This window comes from Populus euphratica, unplaced genomic scaffold, assembly GCF_000495115.2.
Source record: "Populus euphratica unplaced genomic scaffold, PopEup_1.0 scaffold80.1, whole genome shotgun sequence".
In the NCBI taxonomy this organism is placed as follows: domain Eukaryota; kingdom Viridiplantae; phylum Streptophyta; class Magnoliopsida; order Malpighiales; family Salicaceae; genus Populus; species Populus euphratica.
Genome location: NW_011499960.1, coordinates 145,076 through 161,548, shown reverse-complemented (window position 1 = coordinate 161,548; position 16,473 = coordinate 145,076). Strand labels below are relative to the sequence as shown.

At 32.9% G+C, this 16,473-nt stretch overlaps 3 protein-coding genes and 1 long non-coding RNA gene across 5 annotated transcripts; 3 read left to right on the top strand and 1 right to left on the bottom strand.

Annotated features, from left to right (window-relative positions):
• The first annotated feature begins 2,567 nt into the window (after window positions 1-2,567).
• LOC105138615 (uncharacterized) lies at window positions 2,568-13,126 on the top strand. Its single transcript, XR_844818.1, has 3 exons — window positions 2,568-2,642; window positions 9,540-9,552; window positions 13,115-13,126. It is a non-coding gene; the product is annotated as an uncharacterized LOC105138615 (long non-coding RNA).
• LOC105138613 (auxin-induced protein 6B-like) lies at window positions 3,977-5,197 on the top strand. The gene has a single exon (XM_011044745.1). The coding sequence runs from the start codon at window positions 4,625-4,627 to the stop codon at window positions 5,057-5,059; it is 435 nt and encodes a 144-aa protein (XP_011043047.1). The 5' UTR covers window positions 3,977-4,624; the 3' UTR covers window positions 5,060-5,197.
• Window positions 8,238-9,038, top strand: LOC105138614 (auxin-induced protein 6B-like). Its single transcript, XM_011044746.1, has one exon. It carries the CDS (start codon window positions 8,479-8,481, stop codon window positions 8,911-8,913), a length of 435 nt encoding a protein of 144 aa, XP_011043048.1. The 5' UTR covers window positions 8,238-8,478; the 3' UTR covers window positions 8,914-9,038.
• Window positions 11,093-13,667, bottom strand: LOC105138616 (vacuole protein). 2 transcript variants are annotated; one of them, XR_844819.1, is made up of 7 exons: window positions 13,356-13,667; window positions 13,168-13,263; window positions 12,966-13,006; window positions 12,739-12,856; window positions 12,510-12,590; window positions 11,604-11,734; window positions 11,093-11,323 (listed from the first exon to the last, which is right to left on the bottom strand). XR_844819.1 is itself a non-coding variant. In XM_011044747.1 (6 exons), exons 1-6 carry the CDS (start codon window positions 13,572-13,574, stop codon window positions 11,678-11,680), a joined length of 612 nt encoding a protein of 203 aa, XP_011043049.1. In that variant the 5' UTR covers window positions 13,575-13,667; the 3' UTR covers window positions 11,325-11,677. The 2 variants fall into 2 exon arrangements, 1 of the variants encoding a protein (XP_011043049.1); XM_011044747.1 differs by lacking the exon at window positions 11,093-11,323 and having other exon boundaries at window positions 11,325-11,734.
• Between the last annotated feature and the right edge of the window lie 2,806 nt (window positions 13,668-16,473).

The window sequence follows — 16,473 nt, the reverse complement described above, 5'->3', positions numbered from 1 at the left end:
ATTATGTTTAGCTAAGTTTATTATGTCAAGGTGAAAAGGTTATACTAATGGTGTAAGAATAAGTATAATTTAAACTTAATATGGACTTTAATGTTTGATACTAACATGTTTTGTATTTGTTATCTTGTTCACTCTTTAATATTTTGCTTGTTAAATGACTAATCTAGATTTATGTTGGTACCAGAAATACTTGGCAGAAGAAATACTTGGCACCTTCATAGTTCAACCATATGGTATAACCTACACCTGTGCTATGAAAGGAATTTGATTTGCTGTTAACATAACTTATAACCATGAATGCTTGACAACATTTACAAGTATTAGCATTAATCGAATAAGATAACTAATGTAATCATGTTAACAATTTATAATCTGATTGGAATCTTCTTTGTGTGTAGTTTTCAATTAAATAATAAGAGTTTATACTATACTTTTTTTACATACTATTAGTAGATCCTCTAACATTGATATTTGTTGTTATCATTGTTTAATCCTAATATTAATCTTCCATGTCCAAGTTCTCATCAACTTCTTCTTATTCTTCTTTTTCTTTACTACTACTACTATTACTATTGTTGTTATTATTGTTACTTTTATTGTTATTGTTGTTGTTGTTATATTATTATTATCTATAATTTATACAGTTAACCTCCCTATGGTTCCTCCCCAGTCTTGTCAGGTTATTTATTACTTTAACACTCCTACACTTGGGAGAAGACATCAATCTTTTGATCGTGTCAAGTTTTTGGCGCTATTGTCGGGAAGGTAAATTCTTGTATAAATTATAATATTTATTTTATATGCTCTTTTTACTTTTCTTAAATATAACTTTGTTTCTTTTGTTTTGTTTCTTCTTCTTTTGACTATTTCAGCCACTAACCCATACAATTCCATAATTAAAGGTCTTTGTATCTCTCAAATATAAGCTAAGCTCACAGATGATTTTCTACTCAAAGTATTAACACAATATTTATCCTGTTTGGGTGATACTATATATTACAATTATAAACCTTCAGTAGCTTCATCCATCACATCTGCCTCATATTTAGATCCCTTCACTGAAAAAAGTATTTCAAACTCTTATAATTTATGAAGATCTCATAAATCTCGTTATATAGAGCCTTCAAATCTTTAAAGCAAAAATTATAGTTGTCATATCTAAATCATATATAAGATATTTATGTTCATGCTTTTTTAATTGTGGTAAAGCATAGGCAATAACCATGTCATGCTGCATTAGAACACATCTTATTCTCATTCTCAAGACATAACAAAACACTATATAACCATCATAACTAAATGGTACTTTTAGCATAGGTGATGTAGTCAATCTTTGCTACAACTCCAAGAAACTATTCTCTTGAGCTTTAAACCACTGAAACATAATATTTTTTTATATTAACTTAGTCAATGGTGTAAAAATTTGAAAAACGTTCTTCATAAACCTTCGATAATAATTGGTTAATCCCAAGAAACATTTAATTTCTATCAAACATTCTCATAGCCCATGAGCTTTGATAGTCACATTGTCTCCTAAACGGACCTATATTCAATCCTTACTATTGAAAAGACTAACCCTTTTCTCTAAGCCTCTTAAAGTGGCTTGTAGCCATGTCCTCTACTTCTTATACCTCAATCAACCTTCAGGAAGTATGATGAGAACAACTGAGACACCATCATCATAAACATCAAGAATTTGATTACTCGAATGAACCTTTTTATGCTCCATTCCTCTATCGATAAACGATGCTCAACATACCTTGATAGTTGAGTAAAATTTAGATCATACTCATCTATTGTCACACTCCCTTAAGATTGCCTCTTAAACTTATTGAGTTGAACATCCCTAACACTCCGAGGAAGAAATTTATCCAAGAGCATGGTGTTAAACTCCTTCCATGTCCATTAAGCCTTTGCTAGCCTTGTTGTCTTTCTAAACTTAAATTAAAAGATAGCCACATCTACCTCCAATCTCAACAATGTCAAACTTATAACTTGATGGTCTATACACCCTAAAGCTTCATACCACTGTCATTATCATTTATAAACCTTTGAAAATCTTCTAACTTATCCATCCTAGTAAAGCTAGGAGGTGTCAATTTCATGAAATTATTCAATAACACATTGAATCTGTGAACAATATGGGATAATATTGGTACGTCTTTATCCCTTTTTTAATCTCTTTCCATACTAAACTTTATCTAGATCTACATAGACTAGCTAAGTTGTTGGAATTCTATAACAAACTTAAGGTTTGTTACCCCTATACCTGTTTCACTAACCGTATTATTCTTTTCTAGCTCTTAAGGCTCCTCTTTTATTGGTGGAGGTACCTCCTCAATAAATCAGGGTGTGGGTACATTGCGCCACCTTCTCTGCCTTGCAATCCTTAACTGCATAATAAAAACGTCGTCATAATCATCACCTACTTTACTAGTACCAACTATTTGTTTATTTCTTGATATTTTTTTTAAGAAGTGAGAGCACTTAAGTCATGTTAGAATAATAGGATGATAATTATTATAGAATTATAAAGAAGCATATCTATCACAAAATTCAAAGAATCGAAGAAGACATGCTTGATGAGAATTCAAAATCTCAAAGACAACGAACAAAACGATACAAATCCTAATGCTCTATATGTTATGAAATTAATTATACTATTATTTCTTTAACCTAAAGTTGTAATACCAAGTTTGTCATAACTTGATCCCCAATACATCAATTAAACTAATTAATCTCAAAATCATTATTCCTAATAAAATCATCTAAAAACCAACCAATTAAACCATTACTCATAAGAATTAATCCATAACATTTCAATCAACTCATCAATCTAACCTAAAACATAAACTTCAAATCCCTAAATCTTAATATATTTGAAATCTTAATTAATACCAACAATTATACATAATAAAACATAAATCTTACCTTATAAATTTATTTTCTCAAATTCTCTTCCCCTTCTTTCCCCCCTTCTTCTTCTTCATCTTCCTTCTCACTCTCAATTTTTCCTTTTCAAGCCTAATTTTTTTTTCTCTCTCTCTTTCTATTTATATTTACCAACTCTTTGTTCCATTAATAAAATGTCCTCCAACCATTTATATCTCAAATCTATTTCTCCAATGGCATTGTTGTCATTTCCCATCAATTCTTTCTTTTCATTTCAAAATATTATAATAATTGTTGTTTTTAATTATGATTTTGAATTTGTTGAGATTTAGGGATTTGGATTTTATGTTTCAGAGTTTAGATGATGGATTAATTGAAATGTTGTGGATTAATTGTTATGGATTTTTGATGTATAAGTTGAAATTTAAAGGGTCTACAATTCTAGAAAGACTAGTGGATTGAGACTCTGAAATCCTAATCAACCAGTTAATGGGTTAGCTTGATGGATTTGGTTAACTAGTTGCTCAATTTCAATCGACCGGTTGACTAAGCAGCAAGAATTAATCAATTCTTTTATGTTCAGTTAATTATATATATATATATATATATATATTAAGAAATAATTTTATTATGTTTGATTATGATTAGTCACAATATCAATATCAATAGGATAATGCTATCCTTTCTATATAATAACTCATACTTTTCCATCATTTGTACTTGTAAACATAGTTAGCATCCAAAATTTTGGGGATTATATATATATATATATAATCACACCCACACACACACACACATATATATAAATATATATTTATATATATGTGTGTGTGTGTGTGTATATATATATATATATGCAGAAAAATTTTCCCATGAATAAGCGATACCAAGTTCTTGAGAAGTGCAACCTTCACAAAAGTAATCCATAATCATAATTCAATTATCTTGGCCTTAAAAATAAACATCCTTATCATTAAGATGAGTCATATGGTAACTTAAATTAATTACATTAGCAACACTTAAACTAACTAAATAATAAGAATAATAATAAAACCATTGTGTTCAAGTTTATCACTTTCATTAATCTATTGCTCTTTATTGCTAAATACGATTATTTTGTTATGAAAACATCAAGAACATTGGCCTTGAATTGAAAAGGAGAGACTCTGTATATGAACTATATCGCTGTAGAACTAGCTCCAGACATTGGTCCTCATGATCACTGTACAACCATCTAATTCGGATAGGCGTATGAGCCATCTTCTCCCAACTTCTGTCTGGCAGTTCTCAGACAAAAGGGTCCATTATGCTTTCACCATTCATTGACTACTCAATACATTCAGCCATCGGATCCAGATTCTGACTCATACCTGCTTACTGTTTACTTCATTTGTTGTGGATCCCAGTGTCTGTTGCAGTCTCAACAATGAATCAACTTTGATTGATCACAGTTTGCTGTTCAACAACTAGACAGAAGGTACAGGCTTAACCACCGCTATGCTATACCTCGATGGTTTTAATTTCGGACTTGAAAAAACATGAACACCTCATAAACATCCTCTCACATCCACCCATCACATGGCCTTGCTTCCCATGGAATGCGACCGTTCACGGATTTGTTAACATATAATAGCCGCTTCCTTTGCCTTCTATCCATCACAAAACAAGCATTCAGCATTCAGCTTTCTTCCCCTACTTGACTCCTCTTAAGTTTTTGTGCTTAACAAACAAAATGATCAGTGCAAAAAAGCTCGTTAAACTGGCAAAGAAATGGCAGAAGCTGGCTGCTCTGAGGCGTAAGAGAATCGCATTGCCACCAATGGAGACAAGCAGTTGTAGCGCATCAGAATTGGCTGATAAGGGACATTTTGTTGTGTACTCGGCTGATCATAAACGCTTTTTGCTTCCTCTGAGTTATCTTAACAGTGAAATTGTCAGAGAACTGCTCAAACTGGCAGAAGAGGAGTTTGGACTGCCTAGTGATGGGCCTCTCACGTTGCCCTGCGATGCAGAGCTTATAGAATATGCAGTTGCTTTAATCAAACAGAGAGTCACAAGAGCTGTAGAGAAGGCATTGTTGGTGTCCATAGCCAGCAGCCGCTGCTCATTGTCTTCTGATGTCTATCATCAAGTAACAGACCATCAATTACCAATCTGCAGCTTCTGACGAGCAGAATTAGATTTGTAAAGAATGCAAACAACTAGATAGATTTTGTAGAATATTTTCATTATCAATGATATAAATTTAGTGAATTCACCAGAAATTCTGGTTTAATGATATAAATAGTATTGCGATTTTGCATTATAAACGTCTCATCTTATTTTCTCCTCAACTATCCTGAAAAGCAAAGAGAAGATTTCTTTTCCTCTTCTTGAACAAGAAGTCTAAGTTGTATGAGCAATCACTTCTTAATTAGAGAACTTACCAGTCTTAAAGGAAAAACATAGCTTTTATTTATTTGCCTAAAGTCTAATCAGCCTTCCAAGGTTTAAGCCTTGTGAATCAGACTCCTTCAAACATTTACGTGAAGGAATCAACTAAATTTTAGTTTAATATGTTAGTTATAAGTTTTATATTTATATATATATATATGCAATTTGTTTTGTATCAAAATATTGTTCTTAAAATGTTCATAGTCAATACTATTTTAAATATTAGATATTTATTAGAGTTATAAAGACTCATACATATTATTAATTTTTTTATGAAAGGAAGTAGATGTTCTTATATATAAGAAATATTTAAAATTAATATGTAGATGTTTGTCATAAGACATATATACTAAACTGATTCACATGAAAATCTCTCATGTAGAGATTATTTATGTGTATAAAAAGGTTCATGTGACAATTATGTAAGCAATCATTATATTTGACATCACTAAGTTATCTTATACAAAAAATATTATGCTTTGACCATGTTTCATGTTATTTTAATCAAGGTAATAAAAGAGTAGATATTAGGTATAACATGAACTATATGAAGATATTTGAGTGATCATAAGAGGATTCATCACTTTGTATAAATTAGAAAAAATATCTCATCTGTATTCAAATAATATTAACTGATAAATCTTTTGGTCAAAGTGAAATGAGATTTGAAAAGAAATTCAGATTATATTCAAATGATCGATGACTATTATGTAGAAAACAAATATAATTTAACATGGCAAACATACTTTATGCTTTAATGTTAAATCAAAATGTTATTAATGAAAAGATATTAATTACATTGAGAAACCAATCATTTAAAGATTAAGTCAAACAACTCATGATTTTTCTAATATTTAAAGATCATGGCACGTTGTTAGACAATACACCTGATCTTCAAATATAAATTAATTAATTATTGAATTGATAATAAATTAAATTTTTTAATTCTATTTAATTAGAATTATAATTCATATATAGATTAACATATTAGGAATCTAATGGGTCGTGCACATTGAGAATAACTAGTTAGAAGTTAAACTGAAATGATTTAATTAAGTATGACTTGATTAAAATATATTTTAAAAATTACATACTAGAATATACTTAATACAAGGATTATATTTCTAGATATAGAAAAATCAAGTAAAGACTTGATTGAGTTAATTTCTAAAATTTTCCTGAATTAATATAAGGATATTATTCATGTGGTGAATTAATATTTTGCCAATTTATAGGGTTTTTTAGATTTTCTTATAAATAATAAGTTATGTCTTTTATTTTTTAATGATTGTCTGTTAAATAAAAAAAACTACGCAAGTTACATAATAGAAAGCTAGCACTCTAGACATGGTGATTCCTTTCTTCTAAATAGAGATTAATTAGAATATTTTTTACTGCTAATTCGAGTAAATTACCATTAGAGACCGGACAATTAAACAATTTATGATTTGCGACAACCCGATCTTTAAAGAATTATTTAAAACCGAAGAAAATTAGATTTTTAGATAATAAATCTCTAAATAACTCTAGATTTATATAATAAAATTCTAGAAACTCTTCAATAATTTTATTTTATTATTTTAACTGCATGTATGATGTACAGAACCCAACACTGAAATCATAAGACATCATCACATTGACCTCTCCAGATATGATCTTAAAATTCCCCTTCTTAGAAGTTCCAGTTTGAACCAGAAGGTCTAGATTAGGCATGGAAATGGGATTATCAACCTACTGGGATCATAGGTAGCAACAAACACTGTCTTCTGGCTAATGGAGAAATCATAATGATCAGTCTAAAATAATCAATTACAATCATTTGATAGTTGATCTTCTATTTCACAATAATTATCTGGAAAATACTATTTAGGGCTTAACCACACTGATCAACCACATGCTTCATGCTATGTTTTTGGAAATGACTATGGCAATGGCAACAGATAATAGCGTACTCAAGCCTCATCACAGCAATAACTAATCTCCTTCCATGTGCATTTCTAACTAGCAAACGAATATGGTTTCCATTTTCTTTCAGTAAATTTTGTTTCTTTCTAGTGCAGATGGAGCTGACAGTAGCAAGTAAATCATTGTTGAACACACAGGGCCATTTTCTTAACACACTGATCAATAATGTTTTGTGATTCTAGTGAACTCCTTGAGGGGTAAAACAATCAACATTGAGTTTACCGCACAACTCTTGAACAAGGTACCATGTCCTTTTCGGAGAAGCTAGGTCTGACCTGTGAAAAATAGTTCATGGATAAGTAGGCTGTAAGAACTCTACGTTTGCTAGTTGAATTCTTCTCCCCATATACAAATCCATCATGTGAAAGAGAAGGGGTAAGTTCAGTTGATTTTACTTTTAGCATCAAGACTGTCAAATTGTACACAGTTCCATATCACCTTGCTATCATTCAATCAGACAACGGAATTTATGACCTGTTAACAAAATTCATAGGTCCTGCTGCATTGAACCACAAGACAGGATGAGATACTTATCTGAAACCTTAACTAACAGATTGCCCAGTTCAGCCATAGGTCCTCACTCCTCGGGTCCACTGTATGATCATCGCTAGACTCTGGTAATCGAGCTCCAACAGGACTTGTGAGCCATCATTTTCCCTACTTCTGTTCGGTAGCTGCACAGGGGCTGGGTCCAATATTCTGTCTCTCAATGAAATTTATAGACGACAGATTTAATTTTGCACGGCTCCTCTAGCTTGCATCAATCATTGAGTATTCGTTAAATGAAATCATAGAAAGCAGATACACATTCATGTCAGCTTACTAATTTATCTTCATTTTCTGTGGTTTGTAGAGGCTGTTGGGACCTGCAGTCATAAAGTCAGCATATTTTTGGTATATTTTGCTGTTAAACTAACAGACAGAATACATCATTGACAACTGCTATGCTCCACCTAGCTGGTTTGATTTCTAAACACAAGAAAACATGCCCACCTCATAAACAACCTCTTACATGCACCCATCACATGGTTTTGCTTCCCATGGAAAGGGACTGTTTATGGATTTGTTAATATATAATAGTCACTTCCTTTGCCATCTATCCATCAGAGAATCAGCATTCAACGTTCTAAATTCTAAAGATTTCTTCCTTTGATTTTTCACTAGAAAAGAATACTTCCAAGCAACAAAATGATCAGTGCAAAGAAGCTCATTAAACTGGCAAAGAAATGGCAGAAGCTGGCTGCTCTAAGGCGTAAAAGAATTGCTTTGCCACAAATGGATAGAAGCAGTTGTAGCGCATCAGAAATGGCTGAAAAGGGCCATTTTGTTCTGTACTCAGCTGATCGGAAACGCTTTTTGCTTCCTCTGAATTATCTTAACAGTAAGATTGTCAGAGAGCTACTCAAACTGGCGGAAGAGGAATTTGGACTACCTACCAATGGGCCTCTCACATTGCCCTGCGATGCAGAGCTTATAGAATATGTGATTGCTTTAATCAAACAGGGAATCACAAGAGATTTAGAGAAGGCATTATTGGTGTCCATAGCCATCAGTAGCTGCTCAATGTTTTCGGATCTCCATCATCAAGTAACAGACCATCAATTACCAATCTGTAGCTTCTGAAGAGTGGAATTAGAATTGTAGACACTGTATAAATTGATACAAGTATAAATTGATAAATTTTAGAGTCAGAAAAAAATTAAATTATCAAGTTTATATTAATACAAATTCAGAGAATTCACCAGCAATTCTTTTAGCTCAGCATTACTGAATTACAAAGGCCTCGTAAACACTTCCTCTTTATCAATCCATGAAGCAGATAAATGAGGATTTTTTTATCTTGACCAAAATTTCTCAAGTTTGACTACACGAGCAGTTGTAGCACATCATCAACAGCTGAGAAGGCCATTTTGTTGGGTACTCTGCAGATCAGAAACGGTTTTCGCTTCCTTAAGATTATCTTAAAAATGAAATTATCTGAGAAAGAAGAGTTTGGACTTTCTAGCAACGGACCTCTCACCTTGTCGTGTGATGCAGAGCTGATGTAATATGCAATTGCTTTGATCAAACAGCAGGTCACTTGTGATGTAGAGAATGCACTATCGATGTCCATAACAAGCAGTCCCTGCTCATTATATTCAAATCTCCATCATCAACTAACAGATCATCAGTTACCAATGTGCAGCATCTGATTAACAGGATTAAATTTGTAAACAAAGCAAAGAAAGCGCACCTGATCAGATGAAAAGTACAAAACTTGAAGTTTTATAGGAAAAACAATGCTATGATTCATTTCCTCGAAGGTTTCTGAGATGTTTATTAAGTTCTTTAGAACTGTATGGATCAGAATCCTAAGAACACAGATCAACTACATAACTTCAGAAGTGCATCATTGCTTAATACTTCTGATCAAAGATGTTTATTAATTCAACTAAACCTCTAGTGATTCTCCAATTGAAGCAGTGATGGATTGGTTCACATCTCAATTTTTATATTTCAAGAAACTCTTGAAGAAGGTACCATGCCCTTTTTCGAGAAGTTGTATGTATGAAATTTGTTGTTCAAGAAACTCTAGCAGTTAAGTTGGAGCGTGATAATATATCAATTGGAGACCGTCACTCCCAGACTTACAAACTGCTAATAGAATTCATAGAAGCTGCTGTGAAAAAAGATTCAAGCCTCCAGGACAGGAAGAGATGAGGTTCAAGATTCTGCTTACAAATTGCCTTTGATCAGAAATAGGTCCTCAAGTCCACTGTACTGTCAGCTCTAGACTAAGGTAATCACATTCCAGGTAGGAACAGGAATGATTTTTGAACATCATTTTCTTGCTTCTGTTTGGCAATTCTCCGACATGATGAGTCTGAAATGTTGTTTTTCTACTACATGTTTGGACTCCAATTTCCACAAACTTCCAGCTTTCAACATTCATAAAGCACTCGTTACATGCAGCTGCAGGAAGTGCAACCATGTTCAAATTCATGCCTGCTTACTTCATTTTTGCGTTTCACTTTCTGCTGTGATGTAAAGTAATGAGTCAGCGTTATTTTGAAATGCTTTGCTGTTCAACTACCGGGCAGAGGAGCAAAGAAATAACCATCCCTATGCTCCACCTTGATGAGTTGATTGCTAGACACAAGCAAACAAGCCCACCTCATACACAACCTTCCACGTCCGCTAATCACATGGTTTTGCTTCCCATTGATAAGGAACGTGTGTGGCTTGGTTAATATAATGTACTCCCTTCCTTTGCCCTCTACCCATCGCAAAATAAGCATTCTGTATTTCAAGTTACTAAAGTTACTTCTTCTACTTCACTCGTGAAATATTTTCCAGAAACAAGATGATCAGTGCCAAGAAGCTCATAAAACTGGCAAGGAAATGCAGAAGATGGCCGCTATAAGGCGACAAAAAATCACACTGCCACAGCCAGACACAAGCGGTTGTAGCACATCAACAACAGCTGAGAAGGGCCATTTTGTTGTGTACTCTGCTGATCAGAAACGGTTTTTGCTTCCTTTAAATTATATCTACAATGAAATTGTCCAAGGGCTACTTAAACTGGCAGGAGAGGAGTTTGGACTACCTAGCAGTGGGCATCTCACTTTGCCGTGTGATGCAAAGCTAATGGAATATGCAATAGCTTTGATCGAACAGAGGGTAACTAGACATGTAGAGAAGGCATTGCTGATGTCTATGGCTAGCAGTCACAGATCAACATATAAAGGATCTCCATCATCAAGAAATATGCAATCAATTATCAATTTTCAGCTTCTGAAAGAGTAGATTAGTTTCGTAATCGACACAAACAACTAGACACTGGTAAATTTTGTAGACAATTACAAATTATGAGAGACATAACTCCTTTGATAAAGTTCATTGAATACAATCTACAAGAAATCTCTAGCAATTCTAGTTTAAGGATACAAGTTAAAGATACATGCATCAATGATTTCATCATAATTTCCTTCTATGATCCTTTAAGCAAATAAAAAAGTATGGTCTGCTTGGGAGAAAACATTTAAGAGTGCATCTGCCAAAAAAATAAATAAAGAATAAGAATGAAAATACCATGCGTACAAGTGAAGCAGCCATCAGTGCCATTAAACGCCATTGCAACAAAGCTTCAAAGTAACATAAAGAAATTAAAGTGGCAATCACTATTGCCAGACTGCAAGAAGGAACCGGACACATGGCTTTGCACTTGAGCTACACAAACTTTACAAATATGCTCGAGTGGATGTCCAGTTCTAAAAAAAAGTATAACAGAATCAGAGAGTGAGACAACAATAACACAGAAACATGAGATTCACCTAGTGTTGGATTCATCTAGGTCGGTTAACTTGTCCCTTAGGTTATATGAACAACAACACAGACCCAAATTGCATCAAATCCTTTCTGCGATTAGTAATTGCTCAAGCTCCTCCCTCCGCCGCTCTAATTCCTGTGATTGTTAATCCATGTATGTTAATAGAGGAAAATCTGAGTTACAACCAAAATTTGTTAAAATGGTAGACAGAAACATCAACAGAGGAAAATCTGAGTTCCAATCAAAGTTTGTAAAAAAGACAGACAGAAACATCAATAAATCATTAACAAGAAAGCACCATTTGTCTAATAAAACCAGCTGCGTACTCTCACAATGTTAACTGCTGTCCAAGCACATGGACATCAGATTCACAATCTTAATGCCTGATTTTAAACACAGGTGCAAACTACATCCCTGACTACTTACTGTCACCTAAATCAGAAGAATGAAAAAGGGATTCATATAAACCCCATACCTGATGACAGAAGCCTGTTTGCTTATAGATTTTATTTAGGGTATATCAGAACCCTTTCAACAGCATTATGGTAACAAGCAATCACAGCTCAAAGCACTTCAAGTTTTAGAGAGCACAACATAATTTTGATTCATTTCCTCAAATTGGCTACCATTTCACTCTCAGATTATTAAGAGTTATTAATATATTTCTCTTCTTGCATGCATTGTACATAATAAGGATGCTTATAGAAAACTTGGAACTCGTGTTCCTGTTTGTTGCTAAAACTTCATATCAACATGACCTCCACAAAGTAATGGCACAGCTAACACATAATTGCATAACTTGGAGCAACAGCATACACATACAAGCATGGAGTAAAATGCAGAACAGGGAGCTCATATGAACACTCAATACCAATCATCATTTCAGGAGCTACAGCAATACAAAGCTTACCTCCAGATCCTTGACAGCCTGCTCCCTCGTAGTTTCTTTCTTCTGACGAGACCGTTTGAGAAAGCCAATGCACAGAATTCCCTGGAAATTGGAATCACAATCAATAGCAACATATCATTGGATTAGTCTTGAAATTCCCAAAAGGAAAAGCAAACCCAAACTCAAAGTTAGTTATTCTACTCAACCAAGATCAACTTAAACCAAAGTCCTAGTTCATTTATTTTCTTACTGAAATAACATAAACTAGACCACAAGCAAGGAGCATATAGCTAGCTATATTTTGTAGAAGAACAAGCTCCTTCTGGTTTGATGAATAGTCAGGGAAAGCTCTCGTCATTACTGCAACACTGAAAAGAAAGAAAAAACCCATCATTTCAAACCCTAAGGAGATATTAATGACTCCACGCTAGCGAGCCTAATGCACATTTACAGCCCTCGTCAACACAAATAACTTACAAGATTTGCAGCATGCCTCTCCCTGCCCAATACTCCAATATCTGCAGCATATGAATTCAAACTGTTAACATTGGCACCACCAGCCAGCATAATAATTTAATTAATTCAATTCAAGACCAAACTCCAATTTTCACACATTAAACAACAAGTAATAAATAAATAAAATAAAATAAAATTCAAGAACTCAGTAAAAAGAACGAACCTTCCAGAACTTAACAACAAATCCCCACTCAGTCTCCGCAACCACCACAATAAACGCAATCACCACCGCATAACACCTGAATATTCCATCAAAAACCTACACAAAATAACAACCAATCAGAAATCAACAGCTCGCACACTCAATCACCCACCTGATGCATACATACACTTAGAGATACATAGCCTTACATCAGATCCGTCTTTAAAGGATCTAACGGCGGAGAGAACGTTGACGGCAACACAAAGAATCGCAGTGAGTGAAGTTACAAAGCTGAAACACCTACAAATTACTAACAACGGGTCCGGTCCGGGTCGAGCTAAGGCGGTGGCTCGTGCTCTGGAGCTTGATGACGATACTCGAGGAAGAGCCGGAGGCAGAGGTAAGGCCTCTGTTTCTCTCACTGCCATTGAAACTGAATCGAAACGTGTCTATGCCCTTGAAAGAAACGTCTTTTTCATTTTCTTCTGTTTTCTGCTCTTTGATGGTTTGAAGCGGGATTCTTTTCTTTCACCTATTATTCAAGCAAGGAATGGAAGGTGGTGGCAGATTGACACGTGGCTGTTGTCGTCTGATGGTGACTGACACGTGTCTGAAGTATGCTGTTTCGGGTTTTCCCTCCTTACGGCTTTATGGGCTTCTGTTGGCCCATTTCTTAGGAGAGCGCATAGTGTAATGGACCGGGTTTAAAAAAGTAATGATAGCGAGCCTGTTTTCAAAAATTAATAGAGGTGATCAGATTTATTTATTTTTAAAGACAATAATTCAAATAAATAAAACATGGAGATCGTGATAAGTTATATCTTTTCAGTTCAAAACTAAAATGGAATTATTATTATTTTGAAATTATCTGGATATCTAAAATATTTAAAAAATAATCCTTTAATTACACCTGATGACGAAAAGAGAATATTATTTCAAATTTAATTTCATTTTGTTCATTCATTCAAGTTAATTTAATGTTGTTATTACAATCAAATTTTTTGAGGGTGTGAAAATTCTTGAAAAATAAAGTAAAATATTTATTAATTTTGTTGATATTCCATTATATACATGGGAGCCAGAGAGAAAATTTAAAAAGAAAAGAAAAACAAGAGAAAAAGAAAATTTTAATATTGATAGTGAAGATACATTAAAATTTTTCTGAAAATTATAGGATTGATGTTTACAATTGAATCTAGAATGAAACAATGCATTTATCCTTAGGATATAATTTGCCTATCTTTGCCTTTGTGGTAACTGGTACGTTTTTGTTCAATTTCAATAATATGGTATTTGATTATAAAATAAAATTTTGATTTGAATTATGTAACCTACTAGTAAATAAATAAGGTTTTATCTTAGTTTTTGGTGAAGCAATTTTTTTATGTTTTTCATACAACATTTTGATTATTTAAAATTAAAGTGAACTAAAAACTGTTAAAGAATTATCTCAATCCAATAGCTAAAGCTATTAGGTAACATCCAAGATATAATTTATATATTCTCTAATACACCTTCTCAAATGAAAGTTATTTGGGTTTGAAATTTGTATAAGTTCATATTACCTTGTGCTTAATTTTTATCAAATAAATAGGAATAGTGAGATTTAAACTCGTGATCACTTGGTCATCAAAATTCTGATACCATGTTAAGAAATCATCTCAACCTAATAGCTAAAGTTGTTAGATAAGGTCTAAAATATAATTTATATTATTCTCTAACAAGAACCCTTCTGTAAAATAAAAATGGGCAGACAAGGTTGTTTTACACTATCAATTCCTTATCCATAAAAGGCACTTGCTCATTAAAAGAAGGAGATTTTTTAGCAAGAAACAAAACAGAAGGTTGCTTTCCTTCAATTTGTATTATTTTATCAAATAATGGAACCTTGAATATATTAGCAATTGTTCACGTTGTATGTGAACCTGGAGAGTGACCGATGTCCAACATTTCCACCATCCCTTAGTCTATCACTGTCAGGCTGCTCTTTCCCTTCCACTTCTGCTTCTCCTTCTTCTTCGTTTGGGTTGCTCTCCATTATTCTGCAAAGTGAACAGTGAAAACTAAATTGTAATTCCCTCTTCGGTGTCCACTGTTCACTTTGCATGTAAACAGTGGAGAGTGACTGGTCTCCAGCATTTCCATCGTCCCTTAGTCCATCACCGTTGCACTACTCTTCCCATTCCCCTTCCTGTTTCCCTTTGTTTGGGCTGCTCTCCACTGTTTATGTTGCATGTGAACAGTGGAAAGTGTCTCCACTGTTCATGGTTGGACCAGTCTAATCCAAATCTATATGCGTTAGACTTGTTTGACCTAGTAAAATGAAAAAATCTAAATTTTTTTCTCAAATATTGCATTTTATTAAAAAAAAAAGTGTTTAACATTAATCAATGGCACTACATAATCATATTAGAAAGAGATCGCATGATGACGTAATATATTACAGAATTTGATTGCAATCCCAATTTTGTTTTGATGATATTTTACATGATGTTGTTGTACGCTCAAGAAGTCATGGAAGCTATCGTTCTTGTAAGATGGATTCCATATCTGATGGAATTACAGACAGTTTAATGAATTAATAAAAAATATATTATATAAAGTATTATTTATTTCATGATGTAATAGTAGTAGTTAAAACTACAATATTGAAATTAAAAATCATCAATATTAATATATATCTTTTTTAGTTATTTTATAACCTCAATTTTCAAAGTATTATTAACCAAATACATTAAACAACTTTTTATTCAACTTTAATTTTAACCACAATTTTAACTAAATATATATTTTAACAATCCAACCTCAATTAAAAATACTTTTTATGAAAAAAAAATTTCAAACTACAACAATAAAAACTATCACAATACCAAATATACTCTAAAACACTACCATAATAACCCAAGGTCTCAAGGAGAGTTTTTTTAAAAAAGAAAATTAACTATTGAAAATTTTTATTTAAAATAACATAGTTAAAAAGTTATTTATAAAAATAACATAATTTATTAAGATACATAGACTATAGATGCTCAATCTTAAAATTACAATGGTTGAGGTTTTCTCTGGCATTTCTAGCTTTATGAAAAAAAAAACTTCAACAAATAATACAAATCATATATATATATATATATATATATATATATAAAAGAGAGAGAAGTCATGGTAGAGAGAGAGATTGAGAGAAAAGATGAGGGCATCAAAAGAAAGGAGAGATAAATAAGAAGAACATAAAAAAAAAAATTAATAGTTTTTTTATTAACGTAAATGTTCGAGTCAGTTTGTGTACACCTTAACTAATTTCACGAGCTCTGAAATTAATAACCATGT